Source organism: Heloderma suspectum, chromosome 5 (assembly GCF_057233095.1).
Source record: "Heloderma suspectum isolate Gila_16-S chromosome 5, 16-S_ref, whole genome shotgun sequence".
Taxonomy (NCBI): Eukaryota; Metazoa; Chordata; class Lepidosauria; order Squamata; family Helodermatidae; genus Heloderma; species Heloderma suspectum.
The window spans coordinates 6,820,174-6,846,365 of record NC_139462.1 but is presented as its reverse complement, the minus strand read 5'-3'; the positions used below and the strand labels follow the sequence as shown (position 1 = coordinate 6,846,365).

Here is a 26,192-nt window from a genome sequence, read left to right as displayed (position 1 = left end):
ATAGAGGACTTTGAGAATTAAAAGGACATGAATTGAGATCATGGGTGGCATGGTTATTTGTAGTATGATAAAACAAAAGTGAATGTAGATTTTAATAATCATTATATAAGACGGGCTGTATTAAGAATTTGGAATAAATATAAATTAAGGTTTTATCAAAAAACACCATGTTGTATATCATCACAAGAAACAATGCATAGAAGAGAATTTGATAGCACGCATAAATGGATAAGATATAATGATTTACTGGAATGGTCACAAGGGGAATATAAGTTAAAATCAAGGGAAAACTTATTGAAAGAAGGTCATGTATGTCAGTGGTTTTCATATTTGCAAATTAAAGAAAGGTTTAAAATAGATGAGAAAAATGGTGGATTTGAACAAACAGAATCTGAGTTTGAAACAGCAGTGTGTACAAATTATGAAGATGTTATTGCTAAACTGTATGAATTACTGTTAGGGTATGAGACAGAAGATGAGCAAGCAGAAGGTCGTATGATGAAATGGGCACAAAATGTTGGTCATAATATATTAATGGAAGTGTGGGAAAGTATGTGGGGAAAAGATCTAAAATTTACTTTATGTACAAATCTTTAAGAGAATTTTTATAAGATGATGTATAGATGGTATATGTCACTGTTCAAACTGTCTAAAATGTATGAGGGTGTTTCCGGAAAATGTTGGAAACGTGAAGATCAGGATGGAACGTTTTATCATTTATGGTGGACTTGTAAAAAAGCTAAAATATTTTGGAAACTAATACAGTCTTTAGCTCAAAGAATATTAAAGACTACTATAGAATTAAAGCCAGAATCTTTTTTATTGGGTCTAACAGATAAATCCGTAAAAGAGAAGGGGGGGAACCCTCTTTCTCTACATGACAACGGCTGCAAGGTTATTGTATGCACAAAAATGGAAGAATGAAACAATACCAACTGTGAGTGAGTGGGGGCTGATGTACACTTACGGGCTTTTTTTTGCTTCCAATGAGGTTTCACCGCCCACCTTTCACATTACACAGTACCGCCTCGAATTGGAACCGGAATTTGCAGCTTCCATGCTCCTGCTTTCAATACCCTGATATCCCGGTATTTCCCCTTAATGTGCTCTGATTTTCCGCCTTCGCTACCGTATCCGGTCGTAGTCTCCTCCCACGCTGTCCATATATGGCGGTGTTTGTATTTCCCTCCTGTCCAATCACAGCTCTCAATGGCCCCATGTCGTCTTCCGGCTACTCATCGCATAGCTTCCTCAGCAGCCCCTGCTTCCTCAGCAACAAGCAAAGGGCTGGATGTGCGTGTGCTTGTCTGATCTTGGAAGCTAAGCAGGGTCAGCCCCGGTCAGTAGTTGGATGGGCAACCACCTGGGAATCAGGCTTCCTGCATTGAGCAGGGGGTTGTTCTATTCCTTCAAATGAGACTAAGTTTTCCCCCTTCGGTACCCTGCTTTGGCTTTTTTTAAAAAATTAAGGTGTTATCTTCGAAGAATCGTGGCTTCACATCTTCGAATCTTTGAATCTTCAAAGATCATACCAGAATTAGAAAAAAAAAATTGCGGCGAATCCCCTGCTCAGTGCAGGAAGCCTGATTCCCAGGCGGTCACCCATCCTACTAACCGGGCCAATGTGAAACTTCGAATCTTCAAAGATGCCAGCAGCACCCCCCAAAACACAAGCGCTGGGTGCCGCCACCACTGCCCTTCTTCCTCGTGCTGGCTGTCAAAGGCTGGTGCGGGGAAAAGAGCATTGGCAGACACCCCCCAGCCACTCACCCTGGCTTCCAGCAGGTGGGGATGGAGAAGAGGATAGGTGCCTCCTTCTTCCCTCCACCCCCACCTGCTACAGCGGCGGCGGCAAGGGACAAGCTTGTCATTTTCCCCAAGGCCAGGAAAATATGCGGAAAACGACAAGCCTCTCCCGCGCCACTGCCGCGCGGTGGGCGTGGAATCAGCAGAAACAGGAAGAGTTTATGATCTTTCAATGAGAGCCGCCATCTTTAAGAGCAGGAAAACAGCACAGCGCTCGAGGATTTGTAAGTACCTTGTAAGCACCTTGACAACAATGCAGTGATTACTCGAAGTCGACATGGATTTGTCAAGAACAAATCCTGCCAGACAAATCTGATCTCATTTTTGGATCAGGCAACCTCCCTTGTGGACTGTGAAAATGCTGTTGACATAATATACCTCGACTTCAGCAAAGCTTTTGACAAAGTGCCCCAGGGTATCCTGATTAGCAAACTAGCTAACAGTAGGCTAGATGAAACAATCATCAGGTGGATCCACAGTTGGCTACAGAATCGGACTCAAACAGCGCTTATCAATGGGATCTTCTCAAACTGGGGAGAGGTAATAAGCGGGGTACCGCAGGGCTCAGTCCTGGGCCCAGTGCTCTTCAACATTTTCATTAATGACTTGGAGGAGGAGGTGCAAGGAATGCGGATCAAATTTGCAGATGATACAAAATAGGGCAGGATAGCTAATACCCTGGAAGACAAAAACAAAATTCAAAGTGATCTGGATAGACTGGAGCGCTGAGCAGAAAACAACAGAATGACATTTAATAGGGATAAATGCCAAGTTCTGCACCTAGGAAAAAGAACCCAAATGCACAGTTACAAGATGGGGGATACTTGGCTCAACAGCACTACAAGCAAGAAGGATCTTGGAATTGTTGTAGATCACAAGCTGAATATGAGCCAGCAATGTGATGTGGCTGCAAAAAAGGCAAATGCTATTTGGGGCTGCATTAATAGAAGTATAGCTTCCAATTCACGTGGAGTACTAGTTCCCCTCTACTCAGCACTGGTTAGGCCTCATCTGGAGTACTGTGTCCAGTTCTGGGCACCGCACTTTAAGAAGGATGCAGACAAGCTGGAGAGGGGTCAGAGTAGGGCAACAAAGATAATCAGGGGACTGGAAACAAAGTCCTATGAAGAGAGACTGAAAGAACTGGGCATGTTTAGCCTTGAGAAGAGAAGACTGAGAGGAGATAGGATAGTGCTCTTCAAGTACTTGAAAGGCTGTCACAGAGAGGAAGGCCAGGATCTCTTCTCCATCATCCCAGAGTGCAGGACACGGAATAATGGGCTCAAGTTACAGGAAGCCAGATTCCGGCTGAACATCAGGAAAAACCTGACTGTTAGAGCAATATGACAATGGAACACATGACCTAGGGAGGTGGTGGGCTCTCCCACACTAGAGGCATTCAAGATGAAGCTGGACAGCCATCTGTCAGGGATGCTTTGACTTGGATTCCTGCATTGAGCAGGGGGTTGGACGTGATGGTCTTATAGGCCCCTTCCAACCCTACTATTCTCTGATTCTATTTTTACAAGAGGGGTTTCCAAACTTTTATCCATTACTACATACCAGCTTTGTAGCTATCAATCCATTTTCTTTCTCTTTTCATTACTTAGTTCTTGGGTGTCTGTGCAATCTTGTGTGTGTGTGCTCAGAAGTAAGCCCCATGTAAATATATCTAGGATTGCTGCCATAGAATTCTTATAGTGCTAAGTTTAATCAATGCTAGACGCATTAGTCATTCAATACATTTTACTCTTGTATATTGTTCTTTTGAATTCCATGTATATATTCTTTTTATATTATGTTTGCCATATTCTTACATGTTTTATTGCTGAGCTTATCTCTTCACCGTTTGTATGCTAAGAAATCTCTTCATTCCAATAAATCTCTTCAGTCTCTAATTTATAATCTGACCCTTTGGCTTTTTTCTGGATGCATCCCTCACCTCAGCAGAAGAAAATCGAACCTAGAACTGCATCTTTACTGAGCCACGGCACTGTCCAATAATAAGTGTCTGAATTTCTGAAACCTTAAGAAGGCAGGGTCCGGGCATTCCATCAGGAGCGGGAGGCTTGTCCATGTGTCTTCCTTGCCACCTCTTATTTGCCTATCTTCTTGCAGGAGAAGGAGCGTGACCTGGCTGGAGTGCAGCATCCTGAGCGTAGCAATGAGGGAACTTGAACCTCTCTTGGGAGACATACACAATTTCTCTTCAAAAGAAGCCCAGCAGCTGCTTCACAACAAGTTCATTGTGATCATGGGTGACTCCAGTGAGTATTTCACTGTGTGACTTTTGGTCTGGGAAGAGATCTGTGCCTACAAGAGAGTGATTTGTTGGGGTTCCTCATTGCAACAATTCCTTACCTGGAAAATCCAGGCTAGGTGGTGATGATCTTGCAGGAGTAAAACAGACAAAACTCAGACCAATTCTTCGGTGCCCTGGCTTCCCTCAAATCAATCGAGCACAGCCTTACCACCCTTTTCAAGGGTCAGCTGCCCTTTTGTTGATTTTCATCTTGCTAAATTGGAAACTTGATCTGCTGAAAAAGAACACAATTCTATAAGCTGTACATTTAACCACTTAGCATGCTGTTCTGTTATACAATTCAGTTATCTTATCATGCTTCTTTCCATCTAGTTGCTAAACCTCCAAAGCTTCTGTTTTTGTTGGGGATCTGCAGTCAATCATCCTCTTGCCCTCTGCTGTTCAGCACTCTGTGTGCTACTCCCAGCCAACACTCCTGCAGCAACTGAGGGTCCCGCCCCGCCAAGTGTGTGTTCGCTGGATTCTTTTTGTGCCTTCCTATCTCTCTATAGTCTGGGCCCAGTTCAACGTGGCATCTTCCCTTTCCACTGACAAATGATCTCAGTGTATCATCTTGGACTGGCCATGGAGTTTTTACTGGAAGGTGGTATAGAAAATATCAAAATAATTAGACGATTCATGTAAACTGTCCCTCACTCCTTCTGCCTGCGGTAGCCCACTTGATTCCTTAATGCCATGTAAAATTACATCCAAGCCAGTCCACAACCAACAAGTTTCTTTTCTCTGGCCCTGAGCGTCAAAGCCCTGAGTGGAATTCCTGTTCACCTTCTTGGTGCCTACAGCCGCTCACCAGCAACTTCCCCACATTGTCTAGAGAAAAGTTAATTGGGGGACTACAGGGTCCATCTACCACACACGGAAATGAAGCATTTCCTTGAATGGCTTAACAAAGCCAATAGATTACATTTGTCAGGTTTAAGTAATGACCTTTTTCCAGGAAAACTGCAGTGTGTCTGCAGGAATATCTTCTTGGCAGATAAGCTAAGACTTGCCCATAACCTCAGATAATTTTCATTTGAGTGAATTTATCACATAAGCCATTGCCTGGTTATCATACCAAAAACAACTGAAGGAATTGGCCAGTTCTTCAACCCATACTATATGGAAAAAATCCAGGAAGGTGAGAGCTCTAACCAGACCTGCATCCACCCATTCCCCATGCCACCCCTCCACACACCCACATCCTTTAAAAGAGAGGCGCAAACAGCGCAGCCCATGGGCCACAGGTGGCCCCCCAAGACTTGTCTGGTAGCCCTCTGACCCCCAGACATGAGTCCGGGGAATGTATCAGGAACAGGCTCCTGGTTCCTGCCATAGAAGCCTTGTTCCTAGAGCGTCTCTGCAGCATCCTAGGAAGCAACGCTTGACAGCTCCTGCCAGCTTCCTAGGATGCTCTGGGCATGCCGTCAGAGCAAAGCTGCTACGGCAGGAACCATTGAGCCTGATCCTAGAGTGCTCCCCCCCCCTTTTGTGACTGGGCTGGGTTGGAGGGGCTGAAGCAGGCAGGGGGCTTCAACACCTTGATGCTGTGACATGGAACAGATGCTGTTGCTGCAGCGCCGAGGCCTGTTGCTGCTGGTGTGGGTGGCGTGTGTATGCCTGAGATGTGCGTGTGTGTGCATGCCCATGTGCGGCCCCCGCCACCCCAGCAGACACCTGACGTGGCCCTGGGGGCTGAAAAGGTTACGCACCCCCGGTTTAAAACAAACTCTGAAGCCGTGAGCTGCGCCTGAGTGCACCTGATGCTCCGCCTCCGTTCTTCGGGCCCCGCTCCAAAAAGAAAAGCCCCCTTGCCTTGCCCTCACATCAGCTGATGTGTTCAAGTGGCGCCACAATGCATGCTGAGGCCTACACGCCCTGCTCCCATCCGAGGCCAGATGCGACGCCCAGCGCCCTTCATAAGTGAGGGGGAAGGAGTTGTACTTTATTGAGAATAGTTCCCAAAGCTATAAACAGTGCAGCTGGTGGAGTCGTCACAGGATTTCTCCTGCTTTTCCAGTGAAGATGGTGGCGGGGGTGGGAAAGGATCAGTTTGGACATGTTTGTGACAAACACGAGCAGGAACGTGAAAACTTGGTAGGTTATACCTGTGACCTTGGTAAGGGGTGGTCACAACCCCCTAGATCAGCCTTCCTGAACCTGATGTCCTCCAGATGTTTTGGACTACAATTACAAGCATTCCTGATTGTTGGCCATGCTGGCTGGGGCTGATAGGAGTTGAAGTCCAAAATATCTGGAGGCCACCAGGTTAGGGAAGGATGCCCCCACCCCCAGTGAAAGCAATTAACCAACAATATTGGAGAGAGAAGTTTCCTAATTTGGGTATTTTCAGGTTGGGTGGTCTTATATCTCATGTCATGGGGACCTTGTCCATTATTTCACTGGTCCCTGACAGCTATGCCCAGCTTCTGCTGTGCTGTTCCTTCTCTCTGAAAAAAGGTGCCGGGGAGAGAAAAGTGGGCATGAGATGGCTCTTCTGCCCCATAATGGCAGAGGCTTGGTGTTAGAATCATAGAATAGTAGGGTTGGAAGGGTCCTGTAAGGCCATCTAGTCCAACCCGCTGCTCAGTGCAGGAATCCAAGTCAAAGCATCCCTGACAGATGGCTGTCTAGTCTCGCCTTGAATGCCTCCAGTGTGGCAGAGCCCACCACCTCCCTGGGTAGTTGGTTCCATTGTCATATTGCTCTAATAGTCAGGAAGTTTTTCCTGATGTTCGGCCAGAATCTGGCTTCCTGTGACTTCAGCCCATTATTCTGTGTCCTGCATTCTGGGATGATCAAGAAGAGATCCTGGCCTTCCTCTCTGTGACAACCTTTCAAGTACTTGAAGAGTGCTATCCTGTCTCCCCTCAGTCTTCTCAAGGCTAAACATGCCCAGTTCTTTCAGTCTCTCTTCACAGGGCTTTGTTTCCAGTCCCCTGATCATCTTTGTTGCCCTCCTCTGAACCCCCTCCAGTTTGTCTGCATCCTTCTTAAAGTGCGGTGCCCAGAACTGGACACAGTACTCTAGATGAGGCCTAACCGGTGCTGAGTAGAGGGGAACTAGTACTTCCCGGGATTTGGAAGCGATGCTTCTACTAATGCAGCCCCAAATAGCATTTGCCTTTTTTGCAGCCACATCACATTGTTGGTTCATATTCAGCTTGTGATCTACAACAATTCCAAGATTCTTCTTGCTTGTAGTGCTGTTGAGCCAAGTATCCCCCATCTTGTAACTGTGCATTTGGTTTCTTTTTCCTAGGTGCAGAACTTGGCATTTACCCCTATTTAATGTCATTCTATTGTTTTCTGCCCAGCACTCTAGCCTATCAAGATCACTTTGAATTTTGTTTTTGTCTTCCAAGGTATCAGCTATCCCGCCTGCCCAATTTTGTGTCACCTGCAAATTTGATAAGCCTTCCCTGCACCTCCTCCTCCAAGTCATTAATGAAAATGTTGAAGAGCACTGGGCCCAGGACTGAGCCCTGCGGTACCCCGCTCGTTACCTCTCCCCAGTTTGAGAAGATCCCATTGATAAGGACTCTTTGAATCCAATTCTGTAGCCAACTAGGGATCCACCGGATAGTTGTCAGGTGGATAGTTGTTGGTTACTGAAAGGAGACTGATGGTGACATGATGTTGTACATAAGATGGAACCGAGAGCAATTTGCTCAAGAAACCAGCCCAGTCCATTTATTTATTTAAAATATTTCTTGGCTGCCTTTCAGGGCAGAAGTCTTCCCAAGATGGCGTACAACAATAAAACACATAAAACTGATCCAATATTAAGAGTGATAAAAACACAATAAAACAGTAAGAGCACAATGAAAACAGCAATAAAAACAGCAGTAAAAACCAACAACAAAATCAGCAATAAAAACAGCAACAGCAATCATATCAGGAGAAGGCCAGAGTAAAATAACATGTTTTCAAGGCCTCCTTAAAAGTCTGCAATGATGGAGTGTGGTAGACCCCTGATTGCAATTTGCTCCAGAGGTATGGGGCTGCTGCAGAGAAGGCCCTGTCTTGTGCGGTCACCCACCTAACTGCTCTCACAGGTGGGCAAATGAGAAGGGCCTCTCTTGCTGATCTTAAAGTTCAGGTGGCTGATTTGGGTGAATGTGGTAATTTGGTCCCAAACCGTTTAAGGCTTTAAAGATCAAAACCAGCACTTTGAACTGGGCTCGGAAACACACTGGTAACTTGTGCAGCTGGTGCAGTATAGGCATTATGTAATCAAATTGCTTTGCCCCCATCAGTACTTGGGTGGCTGCATTCTGCACCAGCTGAAGTTTCTGATCCGTCTTCAAAGGCAGCCCCACAGACAGTGGATTGCAGTAGTCCAGTCTGGATGTCACTAGTGCATGGATGACTGAGGTGAGGTCCATCTTCTCCAGATAGGAGGATAGATCATGTCTGTCTTCTGGGCCTACGGTAGGCCTTGAATGGGCAGCCTGGGAATATTGGCACAGGATTTGGCCTGTGTATCTCCAACCATATCTAGCCAAAGCAGAGAACTACCAAAGAAGCTTCCTTCCGCCATTGGCCAGACTAGGTCAGGTGGTACTTCCTGATCCCTGGAAAAGCATCCAGATCACACTAGCTTGCTGAATGGGGCCACAGGGAGGCTGGCTTTGCAGCCCTTTGCCTCTCCCCTCCCTCAGCATCAGAGGAGAGATGGCTCTGACACCATGATCTACTCCCAGCATCCTCTCCATTGTATCAAGCTGGTTCATTGAACCCAGCATTTGGGGGAGCCATGGGAGGCACGGGCTTTTCCTTAGCAGCGAATGTCTCTTGTGGGCTGCCTCTCACTCGGTATTGACAGACCTCTTTCCCCCCCTCCCCTTGCAGTTTACCGATCAATGTATAAAGATATGATCTACTTCCTGCAGACAGAGGAGAAGCTCACCGTTCCCCAGCTGCAGAAAAAGGTGCTGTCTCCCTTGGGCCTAGAGGAACCAACCCCAAATTCTGAAATGTGGATTGCAGTTGGATCTTGTCTGCCTTGCAGGATTTTGCCTGCACTTGTCAATGTATATGGGGTTTGTGAACCTCCCCTCCCCTGCATCAGATTGGCTAGAGACCCCATGTGCTTTTTGCTTCCCCCTGCGGTGTGCCTCACTTGTGTACATTGGATGAAGCTTTTCCTCTGGTTGTAATGGAAATTATGTGCATTATTCCTCCGTTTTACATGTCCTCTTGTACATTGCAAAGTGTTACGCGCGCTGACAGCATTATATACATAAAAACAGGCACCATCCTGTGGGGCTCTCTGACTTACAATGTGCACGCGATACGTGGTGACGGTCTCTCGCTTAGGGGACTTTTTTAAAAGATTAGACATTAGTGGAGGATGCATGGGAGGGCGGTGGCTCCAACTTCAGTGGGGCAGTGAATCCACTCCAGGTTTCCATCATGACCAGCCAGAAGTCTACAGGAGCTATCCAAGGTGTGGAGCAGGGAGACTAAGTTTCCAAGGAGTGAAGCACCTCGGAGAGCTCCTTGAGAGTTCTGACTGGTTCTGACTGAAACCCAGAGTGGATTCCCCACCCCACTGACATCGGAGCCACCAGCCTCCACTGGGAGGATGGCTCTTCACCATGGTAGACTAGAGGAGGGCCATGGCCCAGTGGCAAAGCACATGGCTTGCATGCAAAAGATCCCAGGCTCACCCCATAGTATCTCCAGGTAGGGCTCGGAAAGTCTCCTCTGAAACCCTGGAGAGCCGTTGCCTGTCAGGGTAAGACCAGGCTTTCCCAGCCTGGTGCCCTCCAGATGTTTTGCACATCCATCAGCCCGAGCCGGCATGGCCAATGGTCAGGAATGCTGGCTGGGAGTTGTGTCTGGAGGGCACCAAGTTGGGGGACACTGGTGTAGACAACACTGAATTAGATGGACCGAGAAGTCTGACCCAGCATAAGGCAGTTTCCTATGTTCCTAAAGGTAGAGGTTTGAAGGGGACAAACAGCACAGAAAGGCCGTGAAACTTCATGCTTTGCTAGGGAGCTCCCAGACAAAACCAGCTGCCCAGGCTTGGAAGCTGGATGCTGGGCCATTGGTTTAACTCAAGCAGGCAGTTTGTGGTTTCTGACACTTGGTCTTTGGGGAAAGGGATGCTACTGAAAGCAAGAACGGTTCCATTCTGCAGCAGGCTGGAGTGGAGGTGGACTACATGGCCCTCTGGCCTTTCCAACTCCACGATTCTCTGTTGCAGTAGACTACCAGGTTATATGAACTTCCAGCTTCATGATTTTCTGTTTCTGTATACTAACACTTTTTATGAATGATGACATTCTGGCCGTATGTGACCACAGAAAGGTCTTGTGAACGATGTTGATCTCCGCTTGCAGGGGGAGGAGACTTTCGCCAACGACCACCGAGTGGAATTTTATGGGCTGCATTCTGGAAATGACTACCGTGAGGTACGCCAGTTCCACACCAGTCACCACCTTGTGCGTTTCTACTTCATCACCCGTGTCTATTCATCCTACATGGAGAGCATCCTGAACGACTTCAGGACCGGGCTGGAGAGTGGGCTAATACCCGACGTCGTCATCATCAATTCCTGCCTCTGGGACCTCAACAGGTAAAGGTGGCCCTTGTCTGCCTGTGGTAGTCGCTGAGTCTATAGCACCTTGGAGTGGGCAGGTGGGGCTAGATATAGTTTTCCCAAACTTCTGATAGCTGAGGTGCCACTCCTATTTATTTATTTGATTTGTACCCTACAGTTCTACCAAGAAAATGGCACTCAGAGTGACTCCTAAACCCACAGAGGTTTGCTTTTGGTGTGTATTTAAAGTCAACAGATTCTACAGCCCCTTAATAAATACCCAACAGCATCTTATTTGTTTATTTATTTTAAGTATTTTTATCCTGCTGTTCAGCCCAAAAGGCTCCCAGGAGTAGATTAAACAGAGTCAGTAAAATGAGACAGTCACTGCCCACAGGCATACTATCTAAAAAGACATGACACACAAGGAAAAAGGAATGAGGAGGGGAGAGGGGAAAAAATGATGTCTTTCAGCAGGGCTGGTGAAATGGCTCCACTTCCCCCTCTTCACCTTCAGTACAGCTGAACAGTGCAGTACGGTGCACCTTCAGTACAGCTGCTGAAATTTCATAGAATCATAGAATAGTAGGGTTGGAAGGGGCCTTTAAGACCGCTGAGTCTAACGCCCTGCTCAGTGCAGGAATCTAAGTCAAAGCATCCCTGAGAGATGGCTGTCCAGCTTCTTCTTGAATGCCTCCAGTGTGGGAAAACCAACCACCTCTCTAGGTCATGTGTTCCATTGCCATATTGCTCTAACAGTCAGGAAGTTTTTCCTGATGTTCAGCCGGAATCTGGCTTCTTGTAACTTGAGCCCATTATTCCATGTCCTGAACTCTGGGATGATCGAGAAGAGATCCTGGCCTTCCTCCCTGTGACAGCCTTTCAAGTACTTGAAGAGCGCTATCCTATCTCCCCTCAGACTTCTCTTCTCAAGGCTAAACATGCCCAGTTCTTTCAGTCTTTCCTCATAGGGCTTTGTTTCCAGTCCCCGGATCATCTTTGTTGCCCTCCCCTGAACCCTCTCCAGCTTGTCTGCATTAGCCCTTTGGGACATCCCTTTCTGTGTCATTATGGCTGATGGTTTTCAGCTTTTTTGTTAAAATCAGAATGTGTGTTGGAAACAGGATGCTGGATGGACCAACCTTAGTTTGATTCAACAGCAGCAGCAGCAGCCATTTTCTCTTCTTCCGCTCTTAGTCGGTGATCTGCACATGCCTCCTGATTAGAAGCCCTGAGCAGGGAATCTTTCTCTGGGTCAGACGTGACGTTTGGCTGCTCCATCACAGCTTGATGCTGAGACCCAGCAGAATCCTTGCTCCCCCTCCCTTCAAAGCGGGGCCTGATTGGGAAGAGGCAAGGCCAGAGCAGTTAGTCACACAGAGCAGGGGCGGCAGCCTCCTCCTCTGCGGTGGGGGTGTGCTTGAGGCTCAAAAGCATCCTTTATTTCATTAACTGTGTTCACACAGCAATGGAGGTACAGCATTTGGGAATGACTGGGCTAACTAGGAAATGGGTGTGCTTGGTTAAATTTTGTGTCCACTCCATCCTTTGGCACAGACTGGAAATTCCTGGGAACATCATACTGTTTAAATTGATTTTATCTGTATGCCGCTCTGAGACCTTAATGACGTAGAGCAGGATACGTATGTTTTAAATAAAAATAAAATAAGTAAAATAAAGTATTAGAAAGAGTGGGGAACTGTTATGGAAGAGTTTCTCATTCAGAATGTAGAGTGTTCACTGAATGATAGGGAGGTTTTTCTCCCAGCACCCCACCCTCCCCGCCCTCTAGGATCGGGTTTCTTCATTTCTGCATGATACCAGTGCAAGAGATCTCGGCACAGATAGATACAGTCATCCTTTAAAAACAGGGGTGTGGCAAGCATGTCAGAGGCCACGTGTCTTCAGCATGGCGGATCCTGCCCTTGGCGCTCCCGCCCCTGGTGCTCTGGCAGGCGGCGACACTGTGCTGCTTCTGGCGCCTCCCAAAGACAGTTCTGTTCCAGGATGCATTCCTTGAATGACCAGCCATGGTTTTTATTGGCGTTCTGTTTTGAATAATTTTAATGCACTGTTTTAATCTTTTATCTTTTTTACTACAGTATTTCTTGTGTTCACTGCTCCAGAATCTGTTTGGATGGGGAGCGGTATACAAATGTTGTAAAAAATTAAAAACAATCAATAAAAATATCTGCAGTGGGCAGGGCCGCCCCACTGCCGGCATGTAGCCCCACGATGGCTTTGCACACATACGTCGCCGTTCCCCTGCAGCAATTAGCAATTAGGGTTACCCCCCACCAGCATCCCCCGTGAATAGTCTCCCCCTTGCTGCAGTTAGCACCAGTTTTGGAAAAGTCTTCATGCAGTGCGGGCTGGGTGGGGAGCAGGGATCAGCGACTGGCGATAAAGCAAGATGGGGGCCTCCTGCGGGCTGTTTTAGGCCGGCGGGCTGGAGGTTCCTCACCCCTGTCTTAAAGCTCACGCCTTCTCATTATGGTTTCTAAGGAACCTTGATGGTCTTCTTCCTTCCACGCAGGTACCATGATAACTCCCCCAAAGAGCCCCCGCTCCCAAAGGCCATCAGAGAATATCGGCAGAACCTGGCGAAGCTCTTTGCGAGGCTGGATGACATCCTTCCTTCGAGCTGCCTTGTCATCTGGGATACGGCCATGCCAATAGGAGAAATGGCCTCTGGGAACTTCTTTAAGGTAGCCGGGGGCTGTTGCTTTGCCAGAGTGACTGAGGACGAGCTCTCACCAAGGTGGCCCCCCAGTGCCTGGCCTGTCCCCCTTTTGGGCTGCAAGCGGGGGCTTGTGTGATGACATGCTCCTCCATATGAACTATTTTCTCACACATAGAGAGCTAGCATCTCAGGGAGAAGGGCTGTAGCATAGCCTCTCCCCTGACAGGCTGTAGCATAGCCTTTTCTGTGCATAGCAGAGTATTTTCAATGGAGGAGCCGGTGTCACCTACAGTCCAGGGTGGGACAGCTCAGGATATGGGCTTCATCCTCACTCAGTTGGTATACCCATGTGCCGTGGCTGGTGTGTATTCTGGGCTGGTGGTCAGTGCTTTATAACGACGCTCTTGACACATGATACATGTCAGGCTTGTGCCTTTATAATAGCACAATGTGACACAAATGTTGACTTTGATATTTATCAAAGATATTTATCCCATCTTTACAACAGATCATAATAGAAAAACTACCCAGCAGTAGCCTTCATTCTTCCAGCCACAGTAGCCTCTTTTCCCTCAGATCGTTGTTTATTAATTTTCAAATATAACAAAAACAAACAAAAAACAAAGTGGGAGGGGACCACAAAACAGAGGGGAAAAAGGAGGGGAAAAAAGGAAGAACATATCGTGAAACATATCCACACACAATAATCATTTATGTCACCCTTAATAAAAGAAAAAAGAGGGGAAAATAAGATTTTAACATTTCCACTTTCAAACATATACGTATGTTAATATAGGCCGTCCATATATCTAAATAAGCATCCATATGAGATTGATGACTGTAGGCGATACATTCAGTGGAGCAAGAGCAGTAAGATCTTCAGTCCACTGAGTGGGTGTTTTTCCTTCCAAGTTCTGAAGTACAAGTCTGTTTGCAACTGCAAGGACTCTCGGAATCCCCTTTTGCTGTCCGTCTGTTAATCTCCACATCACAGGGATGTAATTTTAAAGTGAATGGACACCCACTATTATCACAGGTTTTTCAAGAACAAAATTTATACAGCAATGACTTCCAACCAGAAAGAAGCCAGTACATGCCATGCCCACATCATATACTCAAAGAGGCATTGTCTTCATGACATTGCTGGCAGCAGGCAGAGCTAGCCAGCTTCTTCTTAATAAACCTCTGTGGTCTCCAACGTATGCAAAGCATCACATTTTTTTCTGAATCAGCCTTGATTTTAAACCCTTTCTCTCACTTCCGTAGTCCCAGGGCCAATATGGTCTAACAGTTAGAATGTTTGGACTTTGAGCAGGATGTCTTGGGTTCACATCCCTATTCACCCATGAAGTGGCTGTGGGCAACCTTGTTATCTCTCAGCGTAACATACCTTGCAGGACTGTTGGGGAGATAAAATGCCACTCTGCAAACGGTGGGCGAAATAGTAATAAGGAAACATTCCTCAGTTTATTCAACAGCAGTGGAAGGCCAGTTGCACTGGGGTGGGGGAGATGACAAGGATGCCTCGTTTCCCAGCAACCATGGGGGTCTCCCCACAAATTGGGGATGAGAATGTGTGTGTGTGTATAGGAGGGTGATGGTGGTGGCATTTGTTTGCAATGCTGAGTTGAGCATGGACTTGGATGGGAGACCGCCTGGGAATCAGGCTTCCTGCATTGAGCAGGGGGTTGGACTTGATGTTGTTTACACTGGGTGCTTCCAGATGGATGGCTCTTAGCACCACCACTCAAAAGGCATGTTGCAGCTGTTCCTTCTTTCCCTCTTAAAGGATTTTTGGTGGTAAGAAAAAGACGCAGTGTGAAAACATGGGAGGGTTGCAAATGGAAGACAATGTGGTCTGGATCTGTGACTGAGGCAGGGCGATTGAACAATGAAAGCCTCCAGTGAAAGCACCCTCTTTCTAGGCTTTCTAGGAATCTGAATCTTGCTAGATGGTCTTGGGAAGGGTGGTATCATTCTGTCCAGATTGCTTTACAAGATTGTTGAAGATGAGAGAAAAGAAAGATAGAAAGATGTGTTGGTTCCTGCCTTTAGGACAGGAAAGAATTAAGATAAGGAGTAAAAATTCCCAGGGCCACATCTGTGCCATGAGTTATATGCCTAATACACAGTTTGCTGTGTGTCCAGACTGCTGCGTACCCTCTAGATTTCAGCCCCACTCTTCCCTACCTGGCCACCCCCCTTATATGCAGAATCCAAATCAATCTACTCCTGTGGATGTGATCAAAGCCAACTTCTACAGTGCCAGCATGGCCTGTTGCTACAAATTTGATGTCCTGGACCTGCACTACTGCTTCCGCTTTCTGGACCACCACCATTACAAGGATGGCGTCCATTGGAATATGTGGGCACACCGGTGCATAACCAAACTTCTGCTGACCCACGTGGCTGATGCCTGGGGAGTGGCGCTCAAGAAGAGGAAGTCTCAAATTGGTGAGTGTGGGGTAGGTGGAAAACTGGATGGAAGGCAGAACGGGTAATAAAGAATGTTTTGAAGGCTGTAGCTGTGATGGAGGAGTGTTTTAGTCAGGACTATGTCTTTGTAACCACAAGGCCTAGAAACCTAAGTACATTAAGAGTCCATTGAGAGCTGCGTGCACTGTAGATTTTCCAACAGTAGAGGAAGGTATCCTTGTGTGGATTGCGCCTCCCGCTCAGTCTTGTGGGCAGGACCAGGTCTATTGGAGTTGCAGTTATGCCAACTGTGAGAGAGAGCCCCTCCCAGTTCCAGTCCTGCCTCGCTCTGGTTGGTAGTGCATTCTGAAGCTCCGCCAACTCCAACAATCTCCACCTTTGTTAACCCCCTTTCCTGGCTTTCCTTAGGCTATCCACCAATCGCCTTACCTTCACCTCCTAATAGCCAGGGAAAGGAGCCCTTCACTACGTTTTCTCGCAATCAAGGAGGGGATCAGGAGCTCTCGCTAGACCTCTCCGAGGACTTTTCCGACCAGGCTGGAGCCCTTGGCTGAAGGTGGTTCGACTGGCACTAAGGGAATTCCAACATCTCCTACAGGGCCAGGAAGTCCTAGTTTGAACAGACAATGTGACGACCAAGGGACACATCAGTCATGACAGAGGGACCATATCCTGCTCTCTCATGCAGGAAGCCAGCCTCTTGCTAGACTGGGGGGAAGACAATATAGAATCCCTGTCAGCACAGCATGTACAGGAAGAACTGAACTCCAAGGCAGGTTGGCTGAGCTGACAGGACATTGGCTGGGGATGCTTCTTCGTCTCCCCAGCCAACTGTAAATGGGCGAGGTACTTCTCCAGGTTCCATTTGGAAGGGGCCAAAAGCATAGATGCCTCACAGCCCCCTGACTCAGAGGACTGCTATATGCATTCCCGCCCCAGTGGCCTTCCTGGGCCAGACACTCCAGAAAATCAGAGCAGGGTGGGCCACAGTGATCCTAATGGGACTATACAGCATGGGTCTCAGACCTAGCAGCCATGTGTCTCAGGAAACCATGGCTTCTGCTACTACAAGAAGATCTGCTCAGCCAAGCCCAGGTACAACACCCAGACCCAGCTTGGCTACAGCTGCACATGTGGCTATTAAGCAGTTAGAACTGCAAAACAAAGGATAGGACGACAGAGCTTTCAACACAGTTCTGTCATCACACAGAGATACTACCCACAGAGTCTGTTAACTCACTGGAGAGTCTTCATCAGATGGACACGAAGGAATGGTCTCAGTCTGACTCAAACTAACATCAAGGGGATCCTGTCCTTCCTCCAAGCCAGGCCTGTGGCCCAACACTTTCAAGAGACAAGAAGTGACCCTGTCCACAGTAGTGCCAATCACCAACAACACACCCCTCTCCATTCACCCTGACATAAAAAGGTTCCTGAGAAGCCAGCTGTTTGAGCCAACAATAGTCCACAGATGTCCCACAGGGGTCCTACACAAGGCCGCCACCAAACCACCACTTGAACCCCTGAACATGGTGACACTCGTCATGGAAAGTACTATTCCCAGTAGCAATTACATGAGGACAGAGAGTGTCCAAACTGAATGCTCTCTCCATCAGGAAGGAGCTCTGCATCTTCCATCAGGACTTGGTGGTCCTCTGCACAGATCTGACGTAGATTACAAAAATAAATTCCACAGATCACAGGAGTTGATCCTGCTTTCTTTGTGCTCATAGCCCACCAGGCTTCAGGAAAAGGAATGGCACACACGAGACATAAGGTGGGCACTCAAAATGAACATCAAATGCACTGAGGAATTCTGGCAGAATGTTTGTACTCTTCCAGCACAGCACCATGAGAAAGAGGGTCTCAAAGGCCGCACTGGCCAGATGAATCAGAGCCCACACATCCACATACTATGAAGCCCCTGCCGCTCAGGTGCTTGGGGGAATAATGGCCTCCTCCGCTTGGAACAGAATCACATCAGCTGCCTTCACCGCCGATGCTCCCCTAGCCAACACTTGTAAGGCAGCCACATCATCATCAGTATCACCTTCATTCACTACTACAAGCTTCCGAGGCAGCATTTAGAAAGAGGGCACTCTGAGAAGTAGTTGCCAAGTAAGGGAAAATGCAGCGAGGGACCCACCCTGGAGCTGCTTCTGGGTGTCCCACACAAGGATACCTTCCTCCACTGTAGGGAAAAAAGAACGTTGGCCACTAACAAGCAAGCGGCTTTCCAGATGTCGGAAGGGAGCCCCTCCCAGTCTCAACCATATGTTGTATCCATAATCCCTTCACATGGATGAAATCTCCATCTGGTCATGGCACGTGTTTGGACTTCAGCTTGATGGTTCTTTCTCCAGAATTCCAGCCTTTCCTAAACAGTGCAAACCTTCTATCTATGTAAGCAGTTCACCCTCTTTTTCAGATAATACTGGTTTCCATAAAAAACTCCTGAATTCTGCCTATGTAATTTTTTTTTTTAATTCGGCCTTAAAACAGAAACTGGCTCTTCCCTGTTCTTCTACTTTGCTAGGTATGTCCCCTTTTGTAAATTTCCAAGCCCCAGTGCTGTTAAGCTAAGCAATACAACTGACCGAATTTTTCTCTGGCTAGGTTATTGGGTAAGCCAGTATAACTTCTAACTTATGCATGTGAATATATGTGATAATGTATGTTTAACAAGGATTGCTATATGCAAATGCATGCCAGTTTAATTCTCCCATACTGCCTTCAGGGGGATGAACTCGAGTTTTGATCCCCTGGAAGAGAACCAAAGTCCCTAATATAAGTTCATTCCTAGAGAAAGGTTCATACTGACAATACCAGAGTGTTTTTTTATTTGGAATATGGATGTATTATTTGGCTTGTGGATTTAAATGGCTCACCAGTGACTCAAGAGGGTCAGCAAGGGACGTGTGGATGACCCTCCCTGGAAGAGTCCTTGTCTGTGCGTTCGGGATAGCAGCTGTAAACAGGGGAGGGCAAAATATAGATGGCTGCCTGCCAGTGGGTCACTGGCCGATTTTCTAGAGTCTGCAGGGTGCTGCGCTTCTTGCACAGAACACTGGACTTGGTGGCCCTTGGCCGGATCCAATAAGCTGCTTCTTATGTTCTTGAGCAAGAGCGCACACTCAGGATCACTTAATAACACAGACTGGTCATGCTTTGACCACAAAAGGTCCTGAGTGCGCACTTCCTTGCTTTCTGGGGTTAAAACACATTTGTGAACCGTGGGAATTTGCCGACTTTTCTTGCTTGTGTTTCTTAAGTAAATCATGCAAGACTGAAGCCACCACCACCACCCCTTGCTCCAGAATAACAACCTCTCTCTTCTCTCCCAGCTCTTGACCTCACAGGAATAGATGGAGATGGAAATCTTGAAAATCAACACCCTTCCTCAAGGTTGCCACAGATGCCACGGTGGCCCCTCTCACATGCCAATGGCTCACCCGTTTGCCAGTTCTATCTCAACAATAATCATTTTGTCCAACATAATTCTAGTTATGGTAAAAGGCCCATCAGTAGATTGGCCTATGAACAGGAGCCTTATGTCCAACACCATACTAGTTATGTCCATGGGGCTGTGGATGGATGTGAATACGTGCAGGGCCCCCAGCCCCACCCTGGCCACCTCCATCTCAGGAATGTTCCTTACATCCATCATAATGCAAGCTACAGCCATGAGCCCATTGATGGACATGAGCAGTGTCCCCCGCCCCACCCTGGCCAGCTCCACCCTGGCAATGCTCTGTATTTCCAGGACAATGCTAACATTGTCAATGGGTCCACTGATGGATATGGAGACTATCAGGGCCCCCCACCCTACGCAGGCCAGCTGAATCCCAGCAATGATCTGGATTTCCAGCATAATGCTGACTTCGTCACTGGGCCCCTGGATGGGTGTGAATATGAGCAGCATCCCCCACCCTGCCCCGGCCACCTCCACCCCGGCCATGATCCTGATTTCCAGCATAATGCTGACTTTGTCAATGGGCCCCTGGATGGATGGGAACACGGGCTGGGGCCCCAGCCCCACCCTGGCCTCCTCCAGCTCAGGAACGTTCCTTATGTCCAGCGCAATGCTAACTACAGCCACGGGCCCCTGGATGGATATGAATGTGAGCAGCGCCCCCCGCCCCATCTGGAAGGTATGTTCCTGCCGCCCCTGCCAGCCGCAGTGCTCCTTTGCGGGCTTTGTGCACGGTCCTTGGGAAGAAACAGGTGTCGAGAAAGGAGGAGAAGCGAGAAGCAATTTGGCAGCGCCTCCAAAGGCATGGAGGAGGGAAGGAGCAAAGTGGGGTGAGAGCAGATGAGTGTGCCTAGAATGGCGTGGGGGGAGAGAGGAGATGGGGACCTGTGAGCACAGGGACCCTTGGAGGCCACGTGGCACTGAAGAGGGAGCCAGCGTTCGGCTGTTTCAGCTTGCCGATAGGAAGAAGGGAGTGGCAGGAGCCACTCCACATGGGGTCCGCTCCACTCGTGGGCTTGGGCTGTGGGGTGGGTGCTTCTGGGGAGGGCTTTGCTCCTGGCCTCGCCACAGTGGCGGAGATTGCCGGAACCCGAGTAGAGGTGTGAAGGGGTCCATTCCTCTGATCCAGGGTTGAAGAGCTATCTGTGGAAACCCCTCTGCCCCCCAGCTGAGGTTGTAAACACCTTTATTCAAGCCTGCGTGTCAGCCGCCCCGTGCTGCATACACTGCTCTGAGAACATTTGGTTGAGAAACCGCGTATGAATATTGTAGAACAGGGTGAGCACCTCGCGGCCCACCAGCAGCCTGCCGCAGGTGGCCAGTGCTGCAGCCCCCCGCCCCCCCGGGCAGGGACGAGGGCGCACGGGGCCGAATCTCCCAGCGCAGCCAGGATCCTGAGAGTTCTCCAGTCAGCAGTTTGGCTGGCTGCTGGGAGCCTGAAAGCACCACGGAGGAAGGTGCAGGGGGGCGACTCGTGTGCGCACCCTCTTCCCCAGCACGGTCGGGTTATCGAGCCCAATCCTGCCGGGAGCGAAGGCAGCTGAAGAGAGTCATCCCCACAGGCCTGCCTTCCTGGCAGGATTGCTGGGAGGAGTCCGAGGTTAAAGCCCCTTGTCCCAGCGATCTGTATCCGGATGGGGAGTGTGTGTTTTTGTGTGTGTGTGTGTGTGTGTGGCGCTTGCGCGCCCCCGGCTGCCTGGGCAGTATTGTGTGTGGCCCATGGGACCGAGAGGCTGCACACCCCTGTCCTACCCACATAACGAAATGGGGCCGATGCCCCAGGAGGAGCATCCTGAGCTCACACGCGGTGGCTCTGCAGCTAGTCCAGGCGTTCCTTCCGCTGTGGCGCCTTCCCCCTGCCCTCCTTCCCCTCTGACCTCCCTTTCTTCCCCACAGAAACGCATCCCAGCGGCTTCCCTGCTCCTGGGCCCTGTGAGCCCGCGGAGGCCTGGCCCCTGCCTTCTCTGCCACGCGGGGCACGCAGAAGAGTCCGGGGCGGCCGCTCCAGTGGGCTCCCAGTGCATCACCAGCCCACCCACGGCCAGCGCGACAATGCCCACCCCTACGCCAGGCCTCAGGGCGGCTGCAGCAGCCCCCAGCAGTTGCACAGAGCTCCCTTCCAAGGATCCAGATCCCGGTGGCGGCCTCGGCGGCGGCGGCCCTGCCTGCCTTGAATTTCTTCTTCCACAAATGGGACGGGACCAAACTTGCCCGAGGTTGTCGAGGGTTTTCTGTGCGTGCAACGAAGGACTGGAACCGTGGTCTTTGGCTGGAGTCACAAACATGCCTTTTTTTACATGCTGTGGACCTGGGTTTGGGCCTGAGAGCTGTGGACTCTGGAGGGAGGCGCCTTCTGCTACTTTTTAACACCCCCCCCCCCCACAGAAGCAGTATGTCTCCACCACCATGGATTGTGGAAAAAGCTGCAGCAATATTAGTCATGGTCTGTATGACAGTTTATCGCTTGCTCTCTCGGTACAGACCACTGCTGTTCTTAACCGTAATTATGCTGGACTCCTGTTGCCATGCTGTTCTTTCCCAAAATATGTACAGCAAAACGCCCTTGCTGCTTCCTTTTCTTGGGGGAATCCCTGGCTTTAAAGCGTTGATGTTTAGGGGACAGCAGGGACTGGAGCCCAAAGACGGAGAGGGCTGTGCCTGCCGTGCTTTGCTGACCAGCACTGGGCCTCTCCGTTCAGTATGTCCAGGCCTGTGGAGGGGTTGTAGGTGGGGTGAGCTGAGGGAGGGGGCGAGCCTGGACAGCCCACCTGCGGGGTGCGCCCTGCAGCCGTTGGGAAGGAAGCAGCGGCATTTGGGGTTAAATGTCCCCCAGTGCCTTTCTTAGCGGTTTGCCATGCAGGACCCCGAACTGGTAGCCCCTGGGCAGCTGAACCGTGTCTGGTCTGGACAGTCCATCCACAAGGAAGGACCGTCCGGCAAGTTCCTTCCTCTTTTCTCCACCCTTGCCTGGTGCTTTCCCGACATGGGAACGCGAGTGTTTACGGAGCAGATGTGTTGCTTCTTGACCCAGCGCAAGCCGGGAAAGAGATGCCGGGCACGACCCAGCAGGCTCTCGCACAGCTCCTGTTCTGTCAATGGGTCACCCTGGATCATGCCCACTGCTTGACATGGCTATTTAGCGTGAAGAGCTGCTCAGTCTGAATGCATTTTAACGTGTATTTTAAAACTCTCCAGGTGAAAAAACCACGCCTCGTCTCTACTAGCACAGGACCGGGTTTTGTGGGAGGGGGAGATTCCCTTTCTTTCCTTTGAAATAGTTCCCGAGGGGAACGTTCTCTGTATTCTTTTCCTTGAATAAAGGTGTGTGTGTTATTAATCTTCGAGGCTTTTCTCTTTTGTTCTGCTTGTCCTCTCAAAAAAAGCTGTTCCCATTCTACAGGTGGAGAACTGAGCCTAATGTGTTCATTAGTAGTACTTCCATACCGCTTGATATAAGACGATCTCTAAGCGGTTCAAGGCTGAGACCGGGACAGTGGTTTGCCCAAGTCAATGAGTCCCTGGCAGAGGTGGGACTCAAAGCCAAGCTCCCCAAACCTGGAGCCTCCAGCCTGGCCCTCCCTGGGCCCCTGACGGAGGGTCAGGCGTCACCATGAAGCGACTGCTTGACCATTGTGGAGCACGGTCAGGAGAGGCGCTGCAGCTCAACGGCAGAGCACCTGTCTTGCATTCAGAAGGCTCCTGGTTCCATCCCTGGCATCTCCAGCGAAAAGGGGTCCTGGGGAAGTTGGTGGGGAAGCCCCTCCTCTGGCAGAGACCCCCAAGAGCCACTGCCAGGGAGAGTGGGCAACACGGGGGCTTGGTGGACAGCTGGATTATTTTAAGGAACAGTGTAATGAGCTTCTGTATCAGGGATGCATGCCAAAGGCCCAAATCCCTTTCCTTTTCAAAAGAGAAGCAGCACACGAAGTGACTGTTTGGCCTGCATGTTAGCGGTGCTTTCAGTTATGAGGCATGTTAATCTGACCCTCCTAGGCCTAAATAAAGAACCACTGAATTCAGAAATCATGAAGCGATGATGGAGTAGAATGGATGACAACAATGGGAAGTTCCAACTCTGCAAACTACTTGTGACTTTTGCTGAGACAGAGTGATAACTAGCGTGAGATCTTGGCGCCTGGAAGAATGAGAGGATCACCTATTAAGAGGCCATGACGAGCGCGGCCATGTCCCATGTCCTGCACACAGCTGGAGGAACCACACAACATCCCGTTGGTTCTGTTTTGAGAAGAGGCTGATATAAAATGTGTTGTTACACTTGACTGGTGTGACAATCGTAATACCGCAGGAGTTTTATATTGAGCATATGTGAGGGCTGTAGATGTTCTAGTTTCCACCTCTGGGTTTGGTTCCAAATTGGTGTAGAAGTCTGGTTTTAGCTTTGCTCACTATATTGTGAACTGCCCAGAGAGCTTCAGCTATTGCGCGGTATAGAAATGTAATAAATAAATAAGAGGGCCCACTCTCTTTGCCTTCAGATTTTGTCTCTTATTCCACATGTCAGTTCTAGTGAGACATTGGCCGGGTTTGCACAATTGCGGGGGTAAAAGAAGCCATCGTGGCGTCTCCCCCGCCCCACGCATGTTGCATGCACGCCCATTGCTTACATAATTAGATGTGCTGCAGCATGGGTTGGCATGTTGGCTGAACCCAGTGCGCGGTAGCTTCATACCCACCCTCCAACCCCTCCTGCATGTTGTGGGTTGGAGGTTGGGTATGAAGCCACCCACCCCTTCAGACAACATGCCAACCCATGCTGCAATGTGGGTCACAGAGAGGAAGGCCAGGATCTCTTCTCGATCATCCCAGAGTGCGGGACATGGAATAATGGGCTCAAGTTATAGGAAGCCAGATTCCAACTTAACATCAGGAAAAACTTCCTGACTGTTAGAGCAATACAACAATGGAACACATGACCTAGGGAGGTGGTGGGCTCTCCCACCCTGGAGGCATTCAGGATGAAGCTAGACAGCCATCTGTCACGGATGCTTTGACTTAGACTCCTGAATTGAGCAGGGGGTTGGACTTGATGGTCTTGTAGGCCCCTTCCAACCTACGATTCTATGTAAACAACAGGCGCACACGCAGCATACGCGGGGGTGGGGGGAAGATGCCATGATAGCTTCTTTTACTCCCGCGATAATGCGAACCCAGTCTCAGTTTTGTTGGATTCTTGTTTACATTTCCCCTTGCCCTTTTCTTCCTATGTAGTTAGAACAACTAGGAAAGTATGGATGATTTTAATCTGGTTGGGCTAGAAACCAAGTCCTCTGAGAAACGCTTGAAGGAGCTGAATATGACTAGCCTGGCTGGAATCAAGATGATTAAGAGGCGATTTGATAGCCATCTTCAAATATTAGAAGAGCTGTCACAGAGATGGTGGAGAAAATTTTGTTTTCTGTTGCTCCAGAGGGTAGGACCTGAGCCAATGGGCTCCACTTACAAGACTCTCTGATGGTAGGAGTGGTTAGTGGAATAGACTGCCTTGGAAGGCTATTTATTGTATTTAAACTTATTTGTAGTCTGCCCTTAAAGGTTGTAGATTCTCCTTTGTCAGAAGGCTTTAGGCCGGGGCTGGATGGCCACCTGTTGGGATGTTGTGGTAGTGGATTTCCTACATTGGAGAGGGTTGGACTGGATGACCTTCTATTAGGGCAGCCATCCCCAACCTGGTGCCCTTCAGATGTTTTGCGCAACTACCAGAATTTCTGACCATTTAGTCATGCTGGCTGGGGCTGACGGAAGTACAAACCATCTGGAGAGCACGAAGTTGGGGATGATTGCATTAAGAGGATGTGATAATATACCATGTAATGTCAGATTGCTTCATCAAATATCAGATTGCTTTATTAGCTGCTTTGTCTATCATTCCATAAATTACTTTATTCATATTGCACCGTCTTGATGATAGTTACTTTTTTATTGTAAGTCTTTTAGACATGTTACACTGCTTCTTTTATATTGAGCTGCCTTGATGGATTTTCCCTCATGCTCTTGTACAGTCATTTGGGCTGGTGATACTGATTCTCTGCTGTTTCTGTATCGAACACTGTCTATCCCAAACAAACCTTTGAACTCACTTCAGTTACTCTGAGATGGGTCTGTGGTCCTTGTCACTAGTTATGCTTTGCCCATCGGGATGCGTAGTTGAACCCAGATTCACAAGGTATAAAAACCAACCAACCACAACACGTGCTCTTAAGACTCGCTACTGCCGCTTTTGCATTTTGCTGATGCTGGGAAGGATTGAAGGCAAAAGGAGAAGGGGACGGCAGAGGATAAGATGGCTAGATAGCATCACTGATGCCATGATTATGGACTTGAGCACGCTCCGGGAGAGAGCGCAGGACAGGAAGGCCCGGCGTGCTATGGTCCATGGGGTCACGAAGAGTCGGACACGACTGAACAACATGTGTATTTCCGAATGGGCTGATAAACATCCTGAGAATCTTACATACGTGCTGAAACGTCATTATGTCCTTCTCCTTACTGAAATTTGAAATGCACATTCATGATTTCCAAACACTTTTTTTTTTCATACCTGCGTTTCATGCTTATTTTAAACCAACACTGGACTTCTGCTCCCGTGCCGTAAAGGCTTCTAAAGGTAGGTTCGTAATTCCGATCCAAGTTATGGAATATATCTCCAAATCAGGGATTAATTTCTGCCGCCTTCAACCCTGTGATGTAAGAGTGCCTCTGAGCACATGCAAAATGCCGCTGGCAGTATTAACTGGAGCAAGGCGGGTGGGCAAGGCTTCCGGGCCTGAAGCGTGAGAGTGGGAAGGGCTGGGCTAAACCGCCTGGAAACAGGGCGCTGGGCCGGGCCGGGCCGGGCGGGCGCTTGGTCTGATCCAGCAGGGGGCGCGGAGGAAGCCCGATGCTCGGCCTTTCCGTAAAACCGCAGCGAGCCTGGCCTGCT

At 48.9% G+C, this 26,192-nt stretch overlaps 1 protein-coding gene across 1 annotated transcript in view; it reads left to right on the top strand.

Moving 5' to 3' along the window:
* LOC146343550 (uncharacterized) overlaps window positions 1-22,594 on the top strand; it is a 37,666-nt gene extending 15,072 nt beyond the window's left edge. Inside the window, exons 2-8 of the mRNA XM_084855275.1 lie at window positions 3,925-4,073; window positions 8,963-9,042; window positions 10,462-10,697; window positions 13,198-13,369; window positions 15,558-15,798; window positions 19,125-19,931; window positions 21,149-22,594. Of these exons, the coding sequence (XP_084711401.1) occupies window positions 3,971-4,073; window positions 8,963-9,042; window positions 10,462-10,697; window positions 13,198-13,369; window positions 15,558-15,798; window positions 19,125-19,931; window positions 21,149-21,426 (1,917 nt within the window). The 5' untranslated portion in view covers window positions 3,925-3,970 and the 3' untranslated portion in view covers window positions 21,427-22,594. The remainder of the gene's footprint in view (window positions 1-3,924; window positions 4,074-8,962; window positions 9,043-10,461; window positions 10,698-13,197; window positions 13,370-15,557; window positions 15,799-19,124; window positions 19,932-21,148) is intronic.
* The last annotated feature ends 3,598 nt before the right edge of the window (window positions 22,595-26,192 follow it).